Source organism: Cinclus cinclus, chromosome 5 (assembly GCF_963662255.1).
Source record: "Cinclus cinclus chromosome 5, bCinCin1.1, whole genome shotgun sequence".
NCBI lineage: Eukaryota > Metazoa > Chordata > Aves > Passeriformes > Cinclidae > Cinclus > Cinclus cinclus.
The window spans coordinates 49,382,283-49,403,451 of NC_085050.1; the positions used below are offsets into that span (position 1 = coordinate 49,382,283).

At 41.7% G+C, this 21,169-nt stretch overlaps 1 protein-coding gene across 2 annotated transcripts in view; it reads right to left on the bottom strand.

Moving 5' to 3' along the window:
• MCUB (mitochondrial calcium uniporter dominant negative subunit beta) overlaps positions 1-18,790 on the bottom strand; it is a 48,122-nt gene extending 29,332 nt beyond the window's left edge. For both annotated transcript variants that reach the window (XM_062492966.1, XM_062492967.1), the window contains exon 1: positions 17,993-18,790. In XM_062492966.1, coding sequence (XP_062348950.1) covers positions 17,993-18,091 — 99 coding nt within the window. In that variant the 5' untranslated portion in view covers positions 18,092-18,790. The remainder of the gene's footprint in view (positions 1-17,992) is intronic.
• Positions 18,791-21,169: the final 2,379 nt, after the last annotated feature.

Below are 21,169 nucleotides of genomic sequence, written 5' to 3' on the forward strand. Positions count from 1 at the left end.
CATTTGACATATTTGTTTCCTTTCATTCACAGTAAGTTCATTAAATAAAGTTTAGTTTATAGAGTATATTGTTCTGTAAATTTGAGAGATTGAAAACGATTGTGACACTCCTTCCCCCAGCCTTGTGTTCAACAATGAGAAGAGTGAAGAGTTTGTCAGGTTTCAGTATTAGCATTTGTCTGTAGGACCTAAGACAGCACAGTTAATTCTAGACGAACACTAGATTCAAATAACACTGACAGCTCATGTGACTTAACATCATGGGATGAAGCAAGGTGCAACAAATACCTCTAATCACCCTAAAAAGACAAGATGTTCGTTGCTACATATTTACTAGATACCCATCTAGGAAGTCATGCATAGGACACCCAAAGTTTCCATTTCAGACATAGCCCCAACTATATTCAGTGTTCTTTTTTTGTGTGTGTCTGCTTATACCTCTCATGCTTGTTAGATTTATGAACCCCAGCAGTCACTGCTTAGGCATGTTATACATATTTAATTCTTACATTTTTTCCTCATAAATTAATCTATACAGCTTCTACCCATTTACTGCTTCAGAGTTCTCATCAGTGATCACTGTGTTTGTAATAAGAACACTAATACAATATTTCAACTACTGTTGTACCAGCGCTCTTCTTCACTTGTCCCCTGAAAAAAACTCCTCCTACACATGCAACACAACTACACTGACATTTCCTACACCCTAACATATTCACAGGGATTCCTCATTTAAAACTTTTATTCAAGAGTGCCAAAATTCAGTGGATTTCCTCACAGGGAGTTGGGGAAGAGCATGACAAAGGTATTACATTCCTCTTTTTCTTTTGACCAGCAATTTTTTGTCTAGCACTGAGATAATGCCAAGTGAAATGAAATATCAAGTGACTTCAAGTTTAATTTACTGCAACAGAAATTACAAAATAAGCCTTATGTTAATCTCAATAAAGCTTCTCACATTGCTCTTCAGGTGCCTTTCAGATTCTCTCTCAACATGTATGCCATTTGATTTCACTGGAACACAAAAGGAATTTAGTTATTAATATCTTTTATCAAGTGGCTCTGTTTTCAGCACCAGTGAGACAGCACAGCCTGGAAAGAAACCAAAACCATCAGCCACTTCAGAAATTCATCCTGTGTTTTGCCTATGCAAAACATAAGGTACACATAAGCACAGTCTCTCTATTCAGCAGCAGCAGCTGCAGGGTGATGTTGGCAGCCGTATTAAGACACAGCAGGTGTTGCTCTACTGCTGCTGCTGCTCTTCCCCTTCCACATAACACAGATTCTGGACCTCTGCAGGCACATTAAGGATTGCAGTCCAGAGGGAGAAGCCAGAGTGACCATAAGAGGGGCTGGCAAGGAGGCCAGCAAACTCATGACTATACCTGCAGAAGTCCTGTATGATACAGAGAGAGAGGCCTTGAATAACCAGCACAAATCCAAAACTTGGCTCTATACCAGCCACTGTGAAGAAAATTAACTCTGCCCCACATGAAACCAGCTGCAATACACCAACTTTACAGATCAAGCAGAAACTTGTTTTCTGGTGTTTCTCAATAAATACTCAGTATGTTCTAGCTTCTTCCTTAAAGGAAGTTGATATTTACTGTCATTGCTCAAGCAGGACCCTTTGCAGCCACTTCCCTGGAAACCTATGATCATGGTTTATTACCTCATTATACTGATGGCTGAAGAAAAATGAGACTCTAAGAGCTGTCTGCTTCTGGTAAATATTTAACTACCAGAACCATGCCAACAGACTTCTCATCTTGATTCTCCTTAACTTTACTTCAGAATCATGCTTTCCTCATCCCTTATGGCCTGAAGCTGAGAGTGTATCATATCTAGCAACATAAAAACATTTCTCCTCTAGAATGTGAATGGATCCTACTAATTTATTATGATAGCATTTACTCTGAAATGAACTTCAGTCACTCATCTCTTCAGATAAAAAATCATCTGAATGTTTGCTCTACACTTGGTGCTTTATGAGCTTCAGCTTCACAGATTAGAAAAACTTTTCCCAGCTATTAACAGAGGGAGAGAATAATGCTTAGCCTCTGAAATTGTTTGAAGGAGACTAAGGGGTGGCATTGCACAGTTATGGATCAAGTGTTATCCAGCTGGGGATACACCAGTGTGAGGAAGGGCAGGTGTGGAAAAAGTCATCAGGTAGTTGAGGCCCCAGCAGCTAGAGGAAAGGCCAGTATCAAGTGTAGAGCAGCCCCAACCTTTGCACCACTCTGAGGATGCAAGACATGTCCTAGCCACTCTCTCTTCCAGTGTCCACAGCTCCTCCACACAGCAGGAACTGCAGGAACAAGGCACCTACCTCTCTAATGAGTTTGAATGAAAGAGTGACTGTCACTCCAACTATCACTTCTCTCTCTTCTCTTCCTCTTTTTTATCTCTTCAGCCTGTTAAAATTACACTTAGCATATCCAGCATATTCAGATGTCCGTAGGAAAAAGAGTCAGTTGGATCCTCTAAAGCTCTGGTCCTTAGGTCAGCATTCGAAAATGAAAGGAGATCACTGGAGCAGCTCACAGAAAAGAACAGGCACTAAAACACCCTAAAGCTGGAGTCACAGGATCCTAATATGTAAACCTGTTTGCTAAAAAATCTACTATATTTGTTAAGGATTAGAATGTGACAAAGGCATCAGATCCAAAGGCCAATATGAAGTACACTTCTGCACACATCTGGGGCCTAAGCAACATTGCCATTTCTTTTTATGCCTTTTATGTACCACTGCAAAGGTATGACAAAGCAGCTTTCTTTCATAGCTGTGATCTTCAGCAAAAAAAATTCTAGTTAGACTGTTTTCAGCAGAGGAAAGTTGATAGTTTTGGTTTCTTTAATGAGGATTTCAAACATCATTTATTTCTGTAATTCCAGCTCACTTGTCACCAGCAGCATTATAAGAGTAATGCCAGGACTGCACTGCAAATATACCTTCAGATCCATGGCACACAGTAGGTCTCATTACTACATCAGCTGTTTTACTTCTGTATTCCACTAAAAATATAGGACTCACACAGCAGGTATTTCATGAGCATGAGTTAAATTTGCTTTAGCATCAGTAACAACAAAACAGATTATTCTGTTGCATTTGGCAATGGGCAAGGAAAAACAGCTTCCAGTTTGACCTCTATCCTTTCTACAAAGTAGACATCAGCATCCCATGGTGCTGGTGCAAAAAGAAGTGCTATGGCTAGTGCTGAAGTCCATGCTGGCAGGCTGGCACAGGGCCAGCATCCCAGTGCTTCCAGAGTCCTCATCAGCTCCCAGCTCCTGACTTGCACAGAGCTCTGCACTGAACAGAAACTGAGAAGCCACTGCTGCACATAGAAGCAAGATATTGCCAATTAACTGGCTGGCAGCATCTCTCTTCTTTGAGAGACAGCACCTCTGGCTTCCAGTAAGTACCCATCAGAACTCTTAACCTCTGCCTTAGAAAAGAAGAAGACTATTTGACTTGACAAAAGAAAACCTGACGTGCTATTCTTGACAAGCTGCTCACCTTGATTCACAGCATCACTGAATAGATGTGGTTAGTGTCCAGCTGGCTCAACACTGCATTCAGCTCTTGCCTCTGTAATTAAGAACTTAATGATGCAGTTACATATTTTAAAAATGTTTTCACATTGGCTCTGCTAAGGTATTGTAAGCATTAAAAAGCACTTACTGATATAGCTATCACCAGGAAACATCTACAAAAACAAAGGGTATATTTCTATGTGAGTGCCTTAGCTATTACTGCTGGCTCAGAAGTACCTAATTAAAAAAAATCCACTCAACTTTTCTTCCCCATTAATAAAAGTCATCAGCTGCAATACAGAAAATGATCAATGAATAGGCATGGAATAGTTTTCCCAGAGAAGTTGTGGATGGCCCACCCCTGGAAGTGTTCAAGGCCAGTCTGGATGAGGCTCTGAGCAGCCTGATCTAGTGGAATGTCTCCCTGCCCATGTCAGGGGAGTCGGAACTAGGTGATCCTTGAGGTAACTTCCATCCCAAACCATCCTATGATTCTATGATGATAATAAGCTATTCTAAGTATTTTAAGCTCAGGACTTTCAAAATAAACAAATAAATGTCTCCTGCTTGTCAAAGCAGCCACAAGAAAGGTTTATAGTATAGTTATAGCAGCAAAGCCTCTCAGTATAGCAATATCTCATGTGCAAAACAGGTAAAAAATTACACTGATTTTTTTTTTCCTTCAAATTAGGTTTTTTACCAAGTCTAGAGCTTTGGCTGTCACATGTTTCAAAAGGTAAAAATTTCACATTTTTTTATTTATAATAAATCATTCTAGTACAATTTATTGACTTCTGTTATGTAGGAGAGGCTGAACACTAAAACTGAAAATATTTTTAATTTTTGAATGAGACCAAAAATACTTTGACAGAAAATACCTGAAAAAATACTAAAGCTATAATCAAACTTCCTTTGTCGTAAAATCGATTTGATGCTGAAACCCATTCCCTTCTGAAAGAACACCATTCACACTCAGACAATCTTTAACTTAGGTCACTAGTGCTGACCAAGTTAAAAAAATCAAATTTAAAAAGTCCAATCCCAGAGAGTAAAATATATCCATAAGCAATTCACTGACACACACTCCAAATCCTTGTGCTATTTATGTCAGACCTTCTGTCACTGCTTGTCTACAGAATAAGAATCTCAGTTTTTTATAAAATAATATATTATCCTCTTGATTTTGAAAGAGTTTGAAAAAAAGCCCACTATTTAAATCCATCTCAAAGGCTCAAATCTCAATGGAAGGCAACTACAAAGAACCACAGTATTTTGTTTAGCAGATAGGTGCCTAATATTTCTGAGAAGTTATGACATTAAAGAAAAATACACACACACAAAGTATTCAAGGAGCTGTTTGCCATCAAGTGACTGAAGTGGACACAGACAACATTCATTGTAGAAATACAGAGAGGAAAAAGGCTCTACACCCTATAATCTGCTTTGATGAAGAAATTTTTTTTTTTTGTCTGTTACCTTGCAAATTTGACACTTGGATAAAAAGCTGCATCCTGAGGCAAGAGCCCCAAACAAGCTCTGGCTCACTGCTCTCTTCCCCAGCCAGTGGGAAGGTGCACACTACATGCCCCCCACACAACACAGAAGGGTTTCTGGTCCAGGTGCACCATCACACTGAGTGCCTGTACACTACTTCCAGGTTCCCAGGTAGCCTCTCCATATGGACAGCTTTTTCTAGATATAGCAGCCCACTCAAAATGAGACACAGTGAAAAGCATACTCATGCCCACAGAGCCCAATCTGCATATCCAAGACCACCTGCAATACAAAAGCAGATACCCAGGACTATTCTATTTCACCATCCTTCTAAGAGAAATGGAGAAAATGGGATTGGGCAGGCTCTCTGACTGTCTTGTTACTTTGTTTTCAGGAAGAAAGACAGCAGGAGCTGACCTGAGTCCCCCACAGTTACACAGTAAAAAGATTCTTGTAAATCTTTCTCACATTATAAAACATCTTGTCAAGAATGTAGTCTGCAGAAGCTACAGCAACATATTGAGTCCTAAAGGCCTTTATTATGAGCCTTTTCCCAGAGGGCAAAATAGTGTCTGGATGGTCTTATTAAAAGTCTACAGAATTAGGAAAAAATACCTCATCAACAAAAAGTAAGGAATAGAGACCCATAACCATCTTTGCAACATGTCATCCTGGAAGAAAGTACAAGGGAAAATACAATCACGGTCTCTGATACCACAGGATTTCCCTGGGATATGGTTTCTCAGTTTTCCAGTTCTATGGATTTATATGTTTATATGGATAAATAAACACAATTAAAATACCCTTTCCTCACTTGAGATGGAGTCTCTGTAGGTTGTTTATTTTTATGTTTATTTTCTTTCATTCTCTGAATGAGTGAAACTCAGTTTAAATCCTACTCCCATGTTTACCTGTTGCAGCTGCAGGCTCTGAGGCAACATGAAAACACTACTGAAATTTAAACAAAGGTATTGAATAACACTATCAAGCAATAACTTAAACAAGAAGGGATAGTCTGAATAGTTAGTTCTGCACTGATCGGGGGTTACAAATACCACAGAATGCATGTTACAGTAGGCAGAGCATGCTACAACCAACCAGCAAAAATGCAGGTGAATTGTTCAGTAAATACTTATAGTCTGGGCTAAACACAAGAGTCCATTAATTCTGTGCTTTCACCACTGCCTTGGAATAAGTGTTGTTCCACATTTCTCTCTCTCTGAATATGCACTGTTGGTCTTCAAACGTATTTCCCTGAAGTCAGACACACTGGACTTCCCTGCTTCCATCAGTGGAGGGTAGGCAGGGAGAGAGCATGAAAGCAGGCAACAAAACAGAAGTTCCTTCAACTGCAGCTTCCCTCTGAAGTAGATCCCTTGTGAACATGGAAAACCACATCATGACCTCAACACAGGCTGAGAAAGCAGCATTGTAGGGGTGTGACCCTAAGCCCTCAGAAAGGCTTTGAGCTGCTCTGGAATGAAAGAGCAGCGAGGTGCCTGGAACAGGAGCTAGAGATACACTGAAGGCCAACTGCATTGGGCTGGGCTATTTCTGTGGCTAGCAACACTAAGTGTCATAAATAGGTTTAGGGGGTTTTTTTAAATTTTAAATTACACACACTCTGACTTCTACAGCAGCAAGGGAGGCCCTATGACACCAGCAGTCAACTGAGTTAAATAGAATGTGTGACCTGCCATCCCAGTTTTGAGTGTGGCTGCAGATAAAATAAAAAAGCAGTAGAAAAGATAGATCCTCTGTCAGCTCCAGGCCTAGGAATAGCTGCTGGCAGACTGTTTTTTATTATGCCACTCCCAGAACTTTGCATTGCTTGTGCATATGGAATATTTCAAATTTGTGCCACAGGAATACATTATTCTCTCACACACTTGCAGATAAGATTAACTTGTGCCACACCAGCATGCACTGACCTATGAACCAGCACATTGCTCGTGGTACCTTCTAGTGGGTCTTGCTGGTCTGACTGCTGTCACAAGTTGCTGTGTAATTCTCTTAGAGTTCAAGTCCTTGAGCTGCAGAATTACTCACCCAAAGTCTAGAATCAGAGGCACTGCAACGGTCAAAAACAGTATCGGGGGGTTTGAATTCTACATGTTATATGACACTGAAATTTTTAGAAGCATACGAATACTCTACATTGGCATTTTTTTAAATCTGTTAATAGCTTTTGATAGCTTCTGTGTTATTATGTGCCTTCATGCAGTTGCTTCTTTTATTAGTTGCGAGTATTCCTATGTTCCACAAAATCTTTTTTATCATATGTTAAGAAAAGTATTAACTACAGATATTTAATGTCAAGTGAGACAAGAAGAGCTGTAATTGTTAGCAGTAGAGTGCCCAGTTACAAGGTCTTACTTCCCAACAAACCAAAGCTGTATTTGTATTAGAATGCCAGCAAGTTCACAGTTTTCATTTGCTGGCTCAGTGGAATCCCCAAAAATAGCTGCATCCCTGGTCATAAGAAAAGTTAACATAGCTATTCCAGAAGGAGCAGTAGCCAGGAACTCACAAGGAAACAAGTTACAGATTGTGCAGCATTATGAAATGCTGAAGAATGGCATCACTGTGAGGGTTTGCACAGATTAAAGTCATATCAGGGCCTGATCTATAGCAAAATATATTCACTTTACACTTTCACTGCCATGAAGAACAGCCTGCAGTTAGTACTCCAGGGAGCATGCATGGTTTAATAGGTATAACTCAGTTTTAGAGCCTGGGTTATTTGACATCTCTTTAAATTACATAAGATCAGTTGTATTTCCAGTGTGCTTAAACCACAGGCCACTACAAGACCAAGCCTGAAACATCAGCCTTCAAATTGCAATCTTCGAAGTATGCCTGATTTTATTTTACCAGAAAGGCTGCAAACACTGAGCACGCACCTTTGAGTTCTGATTGAAGCACACAGATGTAAGTATTAATTATATTTTCATATCCTTTAACCTATGAAACTCTATGGTGTCACTTAACAGATTAAAAAGGGTAAAAATGGCAGACAATTCAGTTTCAGTCGCTGTACATTAAATTTGAACTAACCCCAGCTCTGCAAAAAATAATAGTGTTACCTGCCTCACAAAAAAACCCTTTGACTGAAATCCACTGCAGCTACCTGAGAATGGGTACCAGTTAGAAATGACTGCAAAAGATACTGTTGTGGTACCAATGCCTGGGAACAACTTCAAGAATCTTGTCTCAAGATTTTTATTATAATTTTCTTCATTTAAATGAGTTGCAACTCATCTTACAGCAGGTCATTTCCCAAGTCAACCAAGGGCAAAACCACCAGAAACCTCCCCACTGTCTCTATGAGGGCCACCTTCAGCAAGGCTTAGGACTTGCAATATTACAGGAAACACATTATAGCTTTAAAAATCTTTTCCAAACCACAGGCAAATTGCCAAAGGGTGTGCCACAAACATCTGTAACCTGATGCCTTAATAGTTCAGGACCCATTTGAAAGCAGTTTTTGGAAAAGTACTAGTAGGAATCCAGCATATTGCCAGCAGCATGTAAGATTGAAAGAGAATGCCTAAACTAAAAGCAAAGTCCCACCAAACAGAGATGCCATGGTTCAACCCTACACTGTATTTGGTTACTGAGAACAAAAGCTTCTCACAAAAGAGCTCCAAGAACTCAATTCAGTTTTCCTGTTTCAACACAGCTGCAGCCATCCAGCAGACAAATGAAAATGAGACGGAAGGGAAGACATAACCTCTGGCTGCAGAAAAAAGGTGATTGTTCAAGATCACTATTTGCTGCGTCTGCATTCCCTCCCTTCCCAAATTTAAGAGACTTCCTGCCTTTAGTTAAATATACTAGCATGTGTATTGCTCTGGAAAAGTATTTACAGAGCTGGTTGAAGTCCTGATCTCAGTCTAAACATTAAGAACTGATTCTGTCTTTTAAGAAGCTGGCAGCTTCCTGGTAGTTTTATCTGGAATTCTAAAATTCTGAAAAGCTGGAGTGAGAGGGAAGAGAGAGGCCAGCAAATTGAAATTTATCCACTGAGAAACAAAGATTGCTTGCCATTTCACAAATATCCCTTCCACCTAAAACATATCAGCTATGCAGATCAGACACACAGCTCTTATAATACAGCTGTAAAAAGCAACTGCCTTTAAGTTCCAGCTGTTTTATCTATGTTAAAAGTGGCAAGTGTTTACCTGAGCCACTGATCAAGATCCTTGACTTCCAACATTTAGCTGACTCCATATCACCAGCCTTGGGTCCTGCACTCAGGTCAGCAAGACCACTAACTTCAACTTCTCACACAGCATTTCTTACTGATATATAGCTTCTACCTGGCCTATATTTTTGTATTGCAAATGATTTTTTAAGCTTATTTCCTTAAGGGAAAGGGAAAGAGGGATACAGATACAGAGATAGTATCTGTATAAAACGAAGCTGAGCTACTTTGTGGTTACATACTTGGTTTGCCACCTTCTCAAAACACTTTTAGACAGTTTAGCCCATCTTTATTGCAATTAACCTGTTAAAACCACATACCTCAAGCTAGCCAAATCCTGTGCCCCACTCCCAGATGAATCATCTCCTCAGTTCCCAGCCTCTACCTAGCTCAGCCTGAAGATTATCCCACTGCTACACCCTCCCTCCCTCTCAGTGCATCCTTCACAGGGGTTGCAGCTACAAACCCACATTTGTGCCAGGTTTGCCCCCCGGATCAGGAACCCTGTTGTGACCATGTCTCCCCTGAGGGTCTCCAGCCTAGAGTTAGGCTGGAGCGAGGCTGAGGAGCAGCTGAAGCCACAAAGGCCCTTAGAAGTGTGGATACTGCTGTGCCTGAGGGGCCTGGCACCTTTATGATTCTACTCAGAGCAAACACATAAAGGGGTTTTACAAAAGTCTTCCTACCACAGATAGCACAATGGAAAATGCTCGTAGCTGTGCTGTCACAGGTAGAGAGCAGCTGGTTCAAACAGCAAGAACAGTGGAAAATGCAAATATGCAAAATACGGAACAGATTCCATGAGAAGGTGCACAGAGGGTCAGGTCAGGCCCTAGAAAAAAGAAACCTCAAAGAAACCCATAGGAATGTTGTTCTGTGAACAGCATGGCATAAGCACTTCAAGTACAACCAGTGACTACACCGTACAAATAACACTCATCTTGAGTAGCAGACTGGAACAGGTTGCCCACAGAGGCTGTGGAGTCTCCCTCACTGGAAATATTCAAGAGCCATCTGGATGCAATTCTGTGCCATGTGCTTAAGGATGCCCCTTCTTGAGCAAGGAGGTTGGACCAGATGATCCCCTGTGGTACCTTCCAACCTTTTAACATTCTGTGATCTTTCCCTCACAGCAGCCTTCTGGCCGAAGTGATATCCTCATGATATATGGAGTTTGATTTGCCAGGAAGAAAAGCAGTGTAATTTTTCCTCCACTCTGGCAAACATACAATACATTTAAGGATGCTTTTGTGATCTCTAAATCAATTTGTAATCTCTTTACTTCAGTTTTATGTATCAATGGGGAGATGCTGGGATGCTGAAGTCACTGCCTACTTTGCAGATAAAGAAAATATTTCTTAAAATAAGACAGTTTCTTTCTCTCCATCTAACAGAAATGTGAGGACTGAAGTAATTTTGATCAAAAATGACCAGATAGTAAATACGAAAACAATTGCGTCAAAACTGTTTTCAAAGTTGTTCAAAATGTGAAGGAAAAAAGTAAATTATATCTTGCCTGTGTATAATGCACTCAATTTTTCTGTGCCTTTGAAGATGCACTGCCTGTGTTTGTTATGATAAATTCGATTTTCTTTAAAGGTATAAATTTCACATTTATAGAGTAAACATCTTTCTTCCATTTCCATCTGAAGGAGTACTGAGTATTTCCTGATCTCCAAGGGGAGGTTGTGCTTGCCAGTCCTCATCACACAAGCACAAAGCATTTTCTTTATCCAGGCCCTGACCACTGACAGCTGACAGTTCTGTGCCCAGACTCACTTGAACAAAGGAGAATTAGTTTATGGACAAAAGCTGCCATCCTCAGTAGGCAGACAGGCAAACAATGCTCATTTTAACTTCTCTTCTTCAGCTGCTGTGCCACAGAGTCATTCTAACATGAGGGATTTACTTCCCTAGTGATGGACCTGATCTTCAGAGTATAGATCCAGGTATTTCTAGTGACCCAGGACTCATGCATGAGCTGAGAATGTAAAATTTCACAACTAATAACTTGCAGGCCTGAAAATTGTCCCAGCCTCCCTATGCAAGTTCACAGAACAGTTAACTTTAATGTTTTGCTGGGCTCCTCAGATCTCCTCTGGGATACAGAAATAACAGAGTAGTCATACAAATGGCAGAAGTGACTGTATAAAAAGCCACCCCTCTCCTATGCAAAGCTAATGACCAGGTTATTATTCAGTACCTTGAAAGCAAGACAAAGAACGAGACAGAAACACAGAGAACCTGTATCTCCCTTTCCTCTCCCTGGAAAACAGCAAAAGAGATATGAAACCAGCCCACAGCAAGAGCTGCTGATACATGCCCTTAACAGATACTTAGTTAACATCCTATTATAAAAAGGCACAGAACTGACCATGAAACACCTCTAGGCTTAGAAGAGTTTACTGCCTTCTCATAAGGATGTAGGAACATCCCCACCACAAGCCACCCGATGAGAAATTCACCTTTAATGCTATTTTCTAAGAATGTCTTCAGGGTAAAGATGATCCTAAAGAAAGCAAGCCCAACTTCAGCACAGCTACTCCATTAATTTTCTTTGAAATCATTCTGCCTCAGTGGGAAGGGGGAAATGAAAATTTTGCTGTTTAACTAGATGCTGTAAACAGGTGTGCTGTTTGCTTCCTCTCTGATGACAAAAATCTCGCTGTGTAAGAAGGACTTCAGGAGGGAAACCCTCAGTAGAAAAAACAAAAACCAAAACCCAAACAAACAAACAAACAAACAAACATCTCTATTTCTCTTTCCCTCTTCTCCTCTCCTTTCAGAAATTAAGATATTATAAACTCTAGGATAAGGTCTACATTTTTGCCCAATAAGCTTTCAAACATCAAAATGTAAAAAGAAAAGAAAAATCAGAGGAAGCTCGTAGTCTTAAAACAAGGTTTGTCAACAGCCTTAAGTGCTCAGCACTTCAATGATTTGTGGTAAATCTTCAGAGCATCTAAGAACACTTGCAAAGCAATTTTCTCAGACATCCTCTAGAGGTTTAGTACTACTTTTTTTTTGCAGGTATAAAGACTGTGAGTGAAGTCTTTCAGCACACTTGCTAAGAGTGCTAAAAGGAACAGTGCCAGACTCAGGTTCATCTCATGAGCAACAAAAAACTTACAGCTTTGTTTGTATGAACACAGCATCCACTGCAAATGAAATCACAGCATCATTTTCTGTCATCTACTTTACTAATCATGGAGCACCCAATACAGGTATCACCTTATGACTATTTCTATACCCATTCTAAATTACGTATTTTAAAAGTCAGTATCAACAGGAAGTTATATAAATTTTTATTCTCCTTTACAATAAAACCATTGAATATATTTGGAGTAATGTACTTCCCAAACTTTGGGAAGCACAGCCTATTACTCCTATATCACATATGAGAAAACTCTTCAAGAAATATGTTCAAAAATTACACAGATTTTGCTATGGACAACAATGTTAGACCAGCATTTCAGTTTTTTTACATTTCCTGCAGTACCACACAGCCTTGACTTAACACACAAATCTCTAACTTCCCTAGGCTTGTGATGCTAAAGAGAATGACTGCACTCTTTCCAGCTTTATAGGAGCTGGTTTTCATTTCCTTTCCTTAGTAACTGCCATATTCACACAACCACCAAAGACACACATCTGCTGACAATCAGAGTAGGCAAAAAGCAGCACACTATGCAAGAAAAGCTGATCTGATCTACACATCTCAATTAGCTGTTTTTCTGTCAATTGCCCCAGTGGAAAACAACACCAAGAATTTGAAGCCTCACTGTTGATGCGTGTTTCAAACCCTGAGTGTGGCTGGTTATTAGAAATTTCCCAAACCCCTGAGGGAATGAGTGTCTTGCAGGCAATTGTATGTGCACATACAAGAGTACCTCACAGCCCACTAAGTTACAACAGCATCGGTACTGGAGAGAGAAGACAAAGAAAAACAGGTCATGGGATTATCTGCAGAAATACAAAGAGAGATTAATTTCTGTGCTATATACCACATTTCTCCCCAAAAGTGTACTTATCAGGGAAAACAGTTCCGTCTCCCAGCTGCCAGATGAAAAGAGACAACAGAAAATGACTAGCAGCCATTCCCAATGCCACTCTGTTACTCTGGCACAGACACAGCAGCAAAGTCAAAATAATGAACTTGCTGAGGCAGGAAAATTTTTAGCAGCAGAAGCACCAGAGATCTTCTAAATATGTTTTTCTAAGGCGTTTAGAAATTAGTATTTGAAAGAGTGAACAGTACTGAAACAGTTCAGTAGTTTGTATGTTTTTGTTGATATACGCCAAAATAAGCAGGAGGTTTCTGTTTAGAAAAGAAGATTTGGATCAACAAGCTAACTTTTGTTGTGCAAGGCTTTGAAAGTGAAGGAAAGACAAGGGAAAACACGCCCAATGGCCATAAATTACTCCCAGTTCTTGGCTCCAATTAGACATCAATTTCCAAAGGACTTGAGTAGGCTGAAAATAAAAAGCGGGGACTTAAATCACATTTATGTGAAATATCTGGCTGTATAAGACACTCAATGACAATCTGCTTCTGTGTAGTTGCCTGGGATGTCCTGGGGTTGCTGTTTATCAGAGTACCTTAGAAATCCCAGCAGCAGTTAATATGCAAAAGAGAAAGATGCAAAAATAAAAGCCTCCATGGAATTATCCTGTGGCTATTAGGACATATTTAGATCCTTGCTTATAAGGCTGCATAAAACTGAAGGACAAACTGGATAGGTATAATGCTAGGAAAATTATGGTAATTTGAGAGTAAGAATTGCTATAAAAACTAACAGGAAGGATAGGAAAAAAGTTAAAGCCAGTCTGAGGAACTGGGGAGTCAAAAACTTATCAGCTGAAAGCACTGAAAAAAAATATTTTTGACAGATATGGATGACATTGGGAACTGACCAAAAAAAAAAAAAGCCCCAAAATAAAACCCTCACTACTCTGCTTTCTGCAGATAAACTAAATTACTCTCCTACTGGCTGCAGTGTGCAGCTAGGAAGAAAATTCCCCTCAGCAACAAGCATATGCAATATCCCAATCAAGGAAGAAAATAAATCCATAATGTTTTTCACAGAAGTCTCTACAAATTGCTCTTGCCAGTCTACACACGATCTTTCCCCTTGCCAATATATTCCAGAGGCACAGCTTTAAGAAAATTTTGCACATAGAAATGGAATGAATTCTGAACTAATGATGCTAAATAAACTTACATTTTGAAAACAATTCAAGTTTTCCCATTTCACTTCCCTCACTAATACTTGTTCAAAGCAATCCCTGCTTTTTGCAGAGGAAATGTCACTACTCCAGCACCTTCACACAGGATAGAAAGAGTTTTAGCAAGACACAAGGTTATGTGACTGCAAAGAAACCCAGTTTTAAGCTAAGAAAAATCATGTAACCCAGACTTTTTCATTTTCCATAGTTGCCATCCATCCTAAGCAAAGTACACATGCTAGTGGAGATCTCCATAGTACAGACTAAACTAGAAATCTCACTTACATGAATTGCCATAAAAAGAAAACCTAAAGAAGTTTTAGACCAGTAGCATTCAGCACTACAGAGAAACAAACTGGGACCATCTTAAAAAAAAAAAAATTAAACCCAGTTGTAGGAGCTGGTGGTTGGGACAAACTCAGGTGAGCTCTCCATATTCAGGTCTTGAAGCTTGCAGTTTATTAAATTGGCCATGGGTGAAAAGGGCCTTGCTGCCAGATGCAGCTCAAAGCAGGCCCAGAGGAGCAGGATAACAAAAGGGGTGAAAGCAAGGGTGAGGGGTGCAGGGACAAGGACAAGGGAGTAAGAGGGTAAGGGCAAGAGAGAGAGCCAAGAGAGGCAAGAGAGACAAGAGCAAGACAGTGCAGAGAGGCAAGAGAGCCAAGTCTCCTTTTACCAAGTCTTAAATCTCCTTCTATGTTGAATATTCTAGTTTTTCACTGACCAATCTAGTACAAGATACAAATTTCTAACATTAACACACAACCTCTAGGAATCACTACATTACCACGTTTTACCATTTTCTTATCTCTAAACCTTATCTTGGACCCTTCCTGTCCTGCCAGGAAGGGTTCTCTGCTGGCTCTTTGGTATGTTTGCAGCAACTGGTGTTATCTTAACAAAGGGAGAAGACCATCACGCATCCACATTGCTGCTGTCCAGACACTCGGTCGAACACCGCCTTCATTTCAATCACACCTACAGTTTCTATATTCCCAGCTTCTTTTGCTAAACAATCATATCTATAAGGCATTCCTATTCCTTCCTTCCCAACACCCAGTCCCCTTTAATATTTCCTGGCTTAGAAGGTTTATGAATTAGAAAGAAAAAAAAAAGAAACAACAAACCAACAAAAAACCTCCAGCAATTTAAAGCCTTGATTCTGTGTTAGCAAATGCATTCTCCACTGAGGTATGGTGAGGGGAGATGTTCCTCATGGAGAGCAGTGCAAGCAGGGCATTTCTTCCAGTGTGAGCTGCAGGAGTTAAAACATGCAAGTCAAAAGGAAGCAAAAGAGCTGGCAACCTTTAGGTTTTACCACATGCAAAGTAACTGCAGAATTACAAATCTGGCAAATCTGGCTAGCAAAACTGCTAGCAGCCTTTGGGAAATGAAATTATGTGTAATAAGAATGCATGTCCAAATAATACCATACAATATGCTTCAATTAGTATGAAAAACTGCCTATGTGCTAAGACCTTTTCTCTTTTGTACATAACCTGCTTCTGGCTTTCTTACATTTTCTTGTCAAAGCAGCAATTGCAGGACATCCCAGGCAGCTGGAGTCTGTCCAAGAACTAACCACTTTAAATACAGAAAGACCCACCTAATAAAAACCTCAGTTGTACAAAATGTAGAATTTGTATAAGCATCACTCCAAAAGGCAAAGCACCCAATGACAGCTGTAGGAAGAGCTATAGTTCTCATTTAAAAATGGAGCTGCAAAGCTAACGATTACAGATACAGCTCCTTAGGACAGCAATCCCTGCTATAATCCTGTAAGCCTGAAAAAAATTTACAGCAAATTAGCAATAATGGCTCATTTATCCCCACAGTTGTGTATTTATTAGTCAAAACCACAGCACACAAACACACTGTGCATTCATACACCTGCCCATCAACACCTGAGTAACTTGCAGTATGTGATGACCAAGTGCACACCCTACAACCTTGTGTGGCCACTGAAGTACTACCTCACGAGTAGAACCTCCAGTCAAAGCCTGAAAAGGCACATGGGCAGACTGATTCCCATCACTAAACATAGCATGAAACAAGCTGCAGAGACCATAAAAATTACTGTATATTAATTTATTCCAAAAATGTCCACTTATTAAATAAACCAAATCTTGCATTAAAGACTTTTTCCAATTACATTTTTCCTCAGCCTTACAACATCTCTCTGTTTCACCTATTTGCTGCAACAATTTAATGCATGTCACTGTCGGTCCATCCCACAAGTATGGGTGTAAGTAACAGACACGATCATTTTTTTGCTCTTTCTTATTATGACAGTGCTGCCAAAGTAAGAGCTTTTCCTCCTTCATCTCCTCCCATTTTTGGCATCTCCTCTTAAAGCTTTATCAGCATTCAGCCTCGATTTAGAGCCTTGGAAACACAGGACGCATGAGGCTTGTCTGCAAAGCAAGAAAGAAGTCAGAGGTGGCAAACTGGATAGGTAGTGTCAGTTTATGCTGAATGACAGTGTAAACCATCTCAGCGAGGTGCAAAGTGTTTTCAGCATGCCCTGCTAAACACTCAGAAGATTAAGGAGGCTAAGTCAATATTTATCTTAAATTCCCTACTTAGATGTCCTCATATAAAGGCATGAAACAGCAAAGAAGGGGCTATTCGCATTAAGGGATGTGGGACAAATTATTGCAATGGAATTTTGCAATAGGCTTTTTCTGAAAAAAAAAAAAAATACTGGGAAAAACTAGAAAGCTCATTTCATACAACTCTGCTCACAGCCGCAGGTTTTGAGACGTGGGTTGTGGAAGCTGGTCAGTAACAAGCGCCGGATAGCCCTGCACTTCCTTCTGGGATGTCACCACTCACCCCAGCAACTTCCCTCTATGAGAGGGCCCCGGACGCAGGGACGGGGTTTTCTCGTGTTCCATCACAGCAATATTTCCAAGCGTACACATGGCATACATCTGTTATTAAGAACAACTTAAAAAGGATTAAACTGCCTCCTCTCCCAGCAATTAGGAGTCGCTCAGGACTCAATATCGCACTGTCCTACGCGCCAGCAGATTCTTAAATTTATTGTGCGTTCATGTTTGCCTTTATTGTTCCTAACCACAGGATCTCTGGGACTTCTGAAAGCCTGGAGAAGCTCAGAGGCAGGTGGACTTCAGCACTTCACGTACAGAGCAGCAGCAGCACCACGACAGCCCGTAAGCGGAACTTTTTTGCACTCGCGCTTTACCCCTCGCAGTTGACAGAGCAGCCCGTGAGTCACCCGGGGCACAGCCCCCGGCCCGGCCGGCGCTGCCGCTCCCGCCGCCCGTGAATCACCGCGCCCCGCCGGGGCCCCGCCCGGGGCAAGCGAGGGAAGCGGCGGAGCCCCGCAGCCAGTGGGGCCCCAGCCCGGCCGGGCCGACACTTGCCCCAGGCTTTGTTCCCCCCTGCGCCCCTCCGCACCCCGGGGCAGAGGCGGGCGAGGCGCCAGCAGCCGTGAGGGGCAATTCCGCCCGTTCCCGCCGCTGTCCCGCGGGGATCCTCGCCCGCTCCCCGCCTTACCTGAGGCGCCGAGGGCGGCGGGCAGCCATCCCTCCTGCCCGGCAGCACCGGGAGCCGCCGCCTGCCGCTGCGCAGCGCCCGGCCCAGCTCCGGCAGCATGGTCCTGCACCTCCGCCTCCTCCTGCCCCGGCGGGGTCCGGCCCCTGCGGCCCCAGCCTCGGCCCGGGCAGCGCCGCTGCTGCCTGCGGGTGAACGAGCCCGAGCGGAGGCAGGGCGGCTCCGCTGGCGGCCGGGGCGGTGAGAGCGCCTTCCCTCGGCCCCTTCCCGCCCGCCGCCGGAGGGGCTGGGCCGGGCTGTGCCGCTCCCTCCGTCCCGCGGCTCGGGCGGTCCCCGGCGGCCGCGATGCGCCGCTGCCCGGCCGGGAGCTGCTCTCGCCCCGCCGTGCCCAACCCACCGTCCTTTGGTTACAGGTGCTGGCACCCCTCCTCCGCGTCGTTCTTCTTGTTATTGAAGCAGGTTTACTATAACAAAAATATTAAAATAGCCAATAATGTCTGTCTTACGAAAAACACCTGGCTCTTCTGTCGCTGAGAATTACTTTTTTTTTTTTTTTTTTTTGAGGAACGGGACTATCGCTGCTCCTGGGTTTCGGTGAAATTAGCATATTGAGGTACCATAGAAATGAACAGCAAAGCAACGGAAGACGCTCTTGTAGTTAGTCGGTTTACGTGAGAGTTTTGTTTACAGCAGTAGAGCAATTAGCAAGGCTTAACATTTTCCTATTCAGTCATTTGTTGGGTATCATGTCCATGCCCGCTGACACAGGTTTACATGTTCAGTACAGACCACTGAAGCACATCAGACCCTCGGCACTCCATCAGGTAAACATACCGGGAAGCTTTGTTAAATTCCTCTTCTTTCTTCACCCTTGATGATCTTCCTCCAAAGCAATGCTGCACAAAACAAATCCCTCCCCCCCCCCCCCCCCCCCCCGATGATGAAAAAAGGATCTTAGAAAACGTAATCTTGTAGAGCTGAAAGTGCCATGGAAAAGCTCTCCAACTGCACACTTGATGGCTCAAGGGGACCAAACAAGACCCCAGCTGCATTCATCTTCTGAGCTCTGGAATGGAAACCTCCGGCAGCTTAGACCTTAGGTCACACAGACATTCACTCACACTTCAGGGTCACTGTGATCTACTAAAATGAATGTGATCCCAGGAAACAGTAGAAGAGCAGTTGCACTGACACCAGGCAGTGAGTCCCAAAGGCAGTAATTTGTGATACAATCACAATTAGTATTTACTGTAACAAAAATTCTCGGAAATATTTTTTAGTAATTTCCCTTTATGAATTAAGAGTTAATTTCTCAACCTTATGTACCTTATTACATAATTTATATTAAGATCCACAAAGTTCCCAAAGGTGAAATAAGATTAAATGGTTAACTATATTAATTCAAATTGTAATGTTTATGGTTTTATCAAGCAAAGGTAATTAGGTTATGGAAACTAGGTTCCTTTATTTTTTTTTTTTAATACTTCTACCACATAATTATGTCTTTATCAAAAGTATCTTCTTTGGAAAGGAAAGAACATTGTCAGTGCTAGGAAACAGATAATTTAATTTTGGTCATTGTTCAATGCATTGTTCAATGTATTTACTTTTTGTATTTTGTTTTAAAATGTTGACAAGGAGCAAAGAAGCTCTGATGCTCACAGCAAGTTGTGGATGTTAACTTACAGAGGAGAATTAAGAGAACATTAGTCACTGCCAAGTTTAAAAAGGTAACTGACTCCTTGAAAAGCCTATCCTAAATTTACCTTTCACATCTGTACAAGTGTCTCATGAGGCAAATCCTGCTTTGCTGGCTAAGCAACATGTTTTGCGTTTTACAGTTTCCACTGTAAGTACTGCCTCTTCACTGTAACTTAGGTTTTTTTCAAATGATACCTCAAAACACATTTTCTTGTAGTTCAGGTCTAAATTAATGTCATATGTAACCAACACTTGACAAAGAAAACTCTACATAAAACTCTCATTGTATTAATCTGTTCATAACTCTGAATACTGTACAAACAAAAATTGCTGTGAAACATCACTGTGGTCACAGATACCATTGAAATCCCTATACAATGAATTGAAAGGCAAAGTTTCTTGAGTGAAACAGCTAAAACAGGGTCCCAGCTTGAAGTGTGCTCAAAGGGGACAACTTTTAGTATGACTTGCTTGTTCCCAATTTTTTGTTCCTCTCCCCCTCCCCATGCTTACAGTGTAGTTGGTAACAAGAAGTTAAATTATATTAACCTGCAACTATATTTGAAGGAGTTTTCTTGTTCTGTGAGATGCAGATTCATCCCTTCTGGAATCTATGTGCTTTGCCAATAGGAAGCAGCACTTTAAGGGAAGTGACTTAGGCACACACAGCATTAGGTTTCTCTTCATATCACACAGACATGATTGACCCCAAATCCAATAAGAGAATTACTGGGAAAGTAAGCAGATTATTACAGACTTAAGACTTATGTTTCAAGTTATATTCTCAGGGGTATTTTTTTAAAGACAAAACTATTTACCAAAATAAAGCCAGAGGGTGTTCTAGGGAAGCCTGAAACTAAGGGGGAATAAGAGGGACCCTGGTGTTTCCAAGAGGGGAGGGGTCTGTCTCATAAGTTTCATTAATTTCAAAATAAACTTTAAGATAGGACAGAAGGACACTAATAACCTTCTGAATTTAAAAAAAAAAACAAAAGTTTTCCCCGGACCAAATAGTAAGCCAAGAAGAGAGAGCTAACATGCCTCGCCAACTCGATTGTCAGAAACATACACCTGTGTTGGGGGTTAGTTCTCTCCCTTTTCCCTCTGTGGAATTTTCCCCATTGTCATGCTAAGATACCTGTTGACTGGGCCCTGGTGACAAGGGGGAGGGGACGGGAGGGAAGAAGCAAGCCCCGCGAGATTCAAACAGCCAGAAGAGGAAGAGGAAGGCTGGGCCTCGGCCCATTTCCCCCACGGAGTTCGGACGAGAAGGACGATCGCCGTCTGTGTCCCATCCCTGCGTCGGGAAACCACCATCAGACCCTGCCCTGCTGTCTTCTCGCTGTGAACTACCACCATCCAGCACTCTGCTGAGCACCAGGACCCACACCGTGAGCAGAGAGCTCTCTCTCCATCTCTCTCTCCCCCTGGGACAGCTCTGCCATCACCCCCAGCCCTCCTGCAGCTCTGCGGGACCTG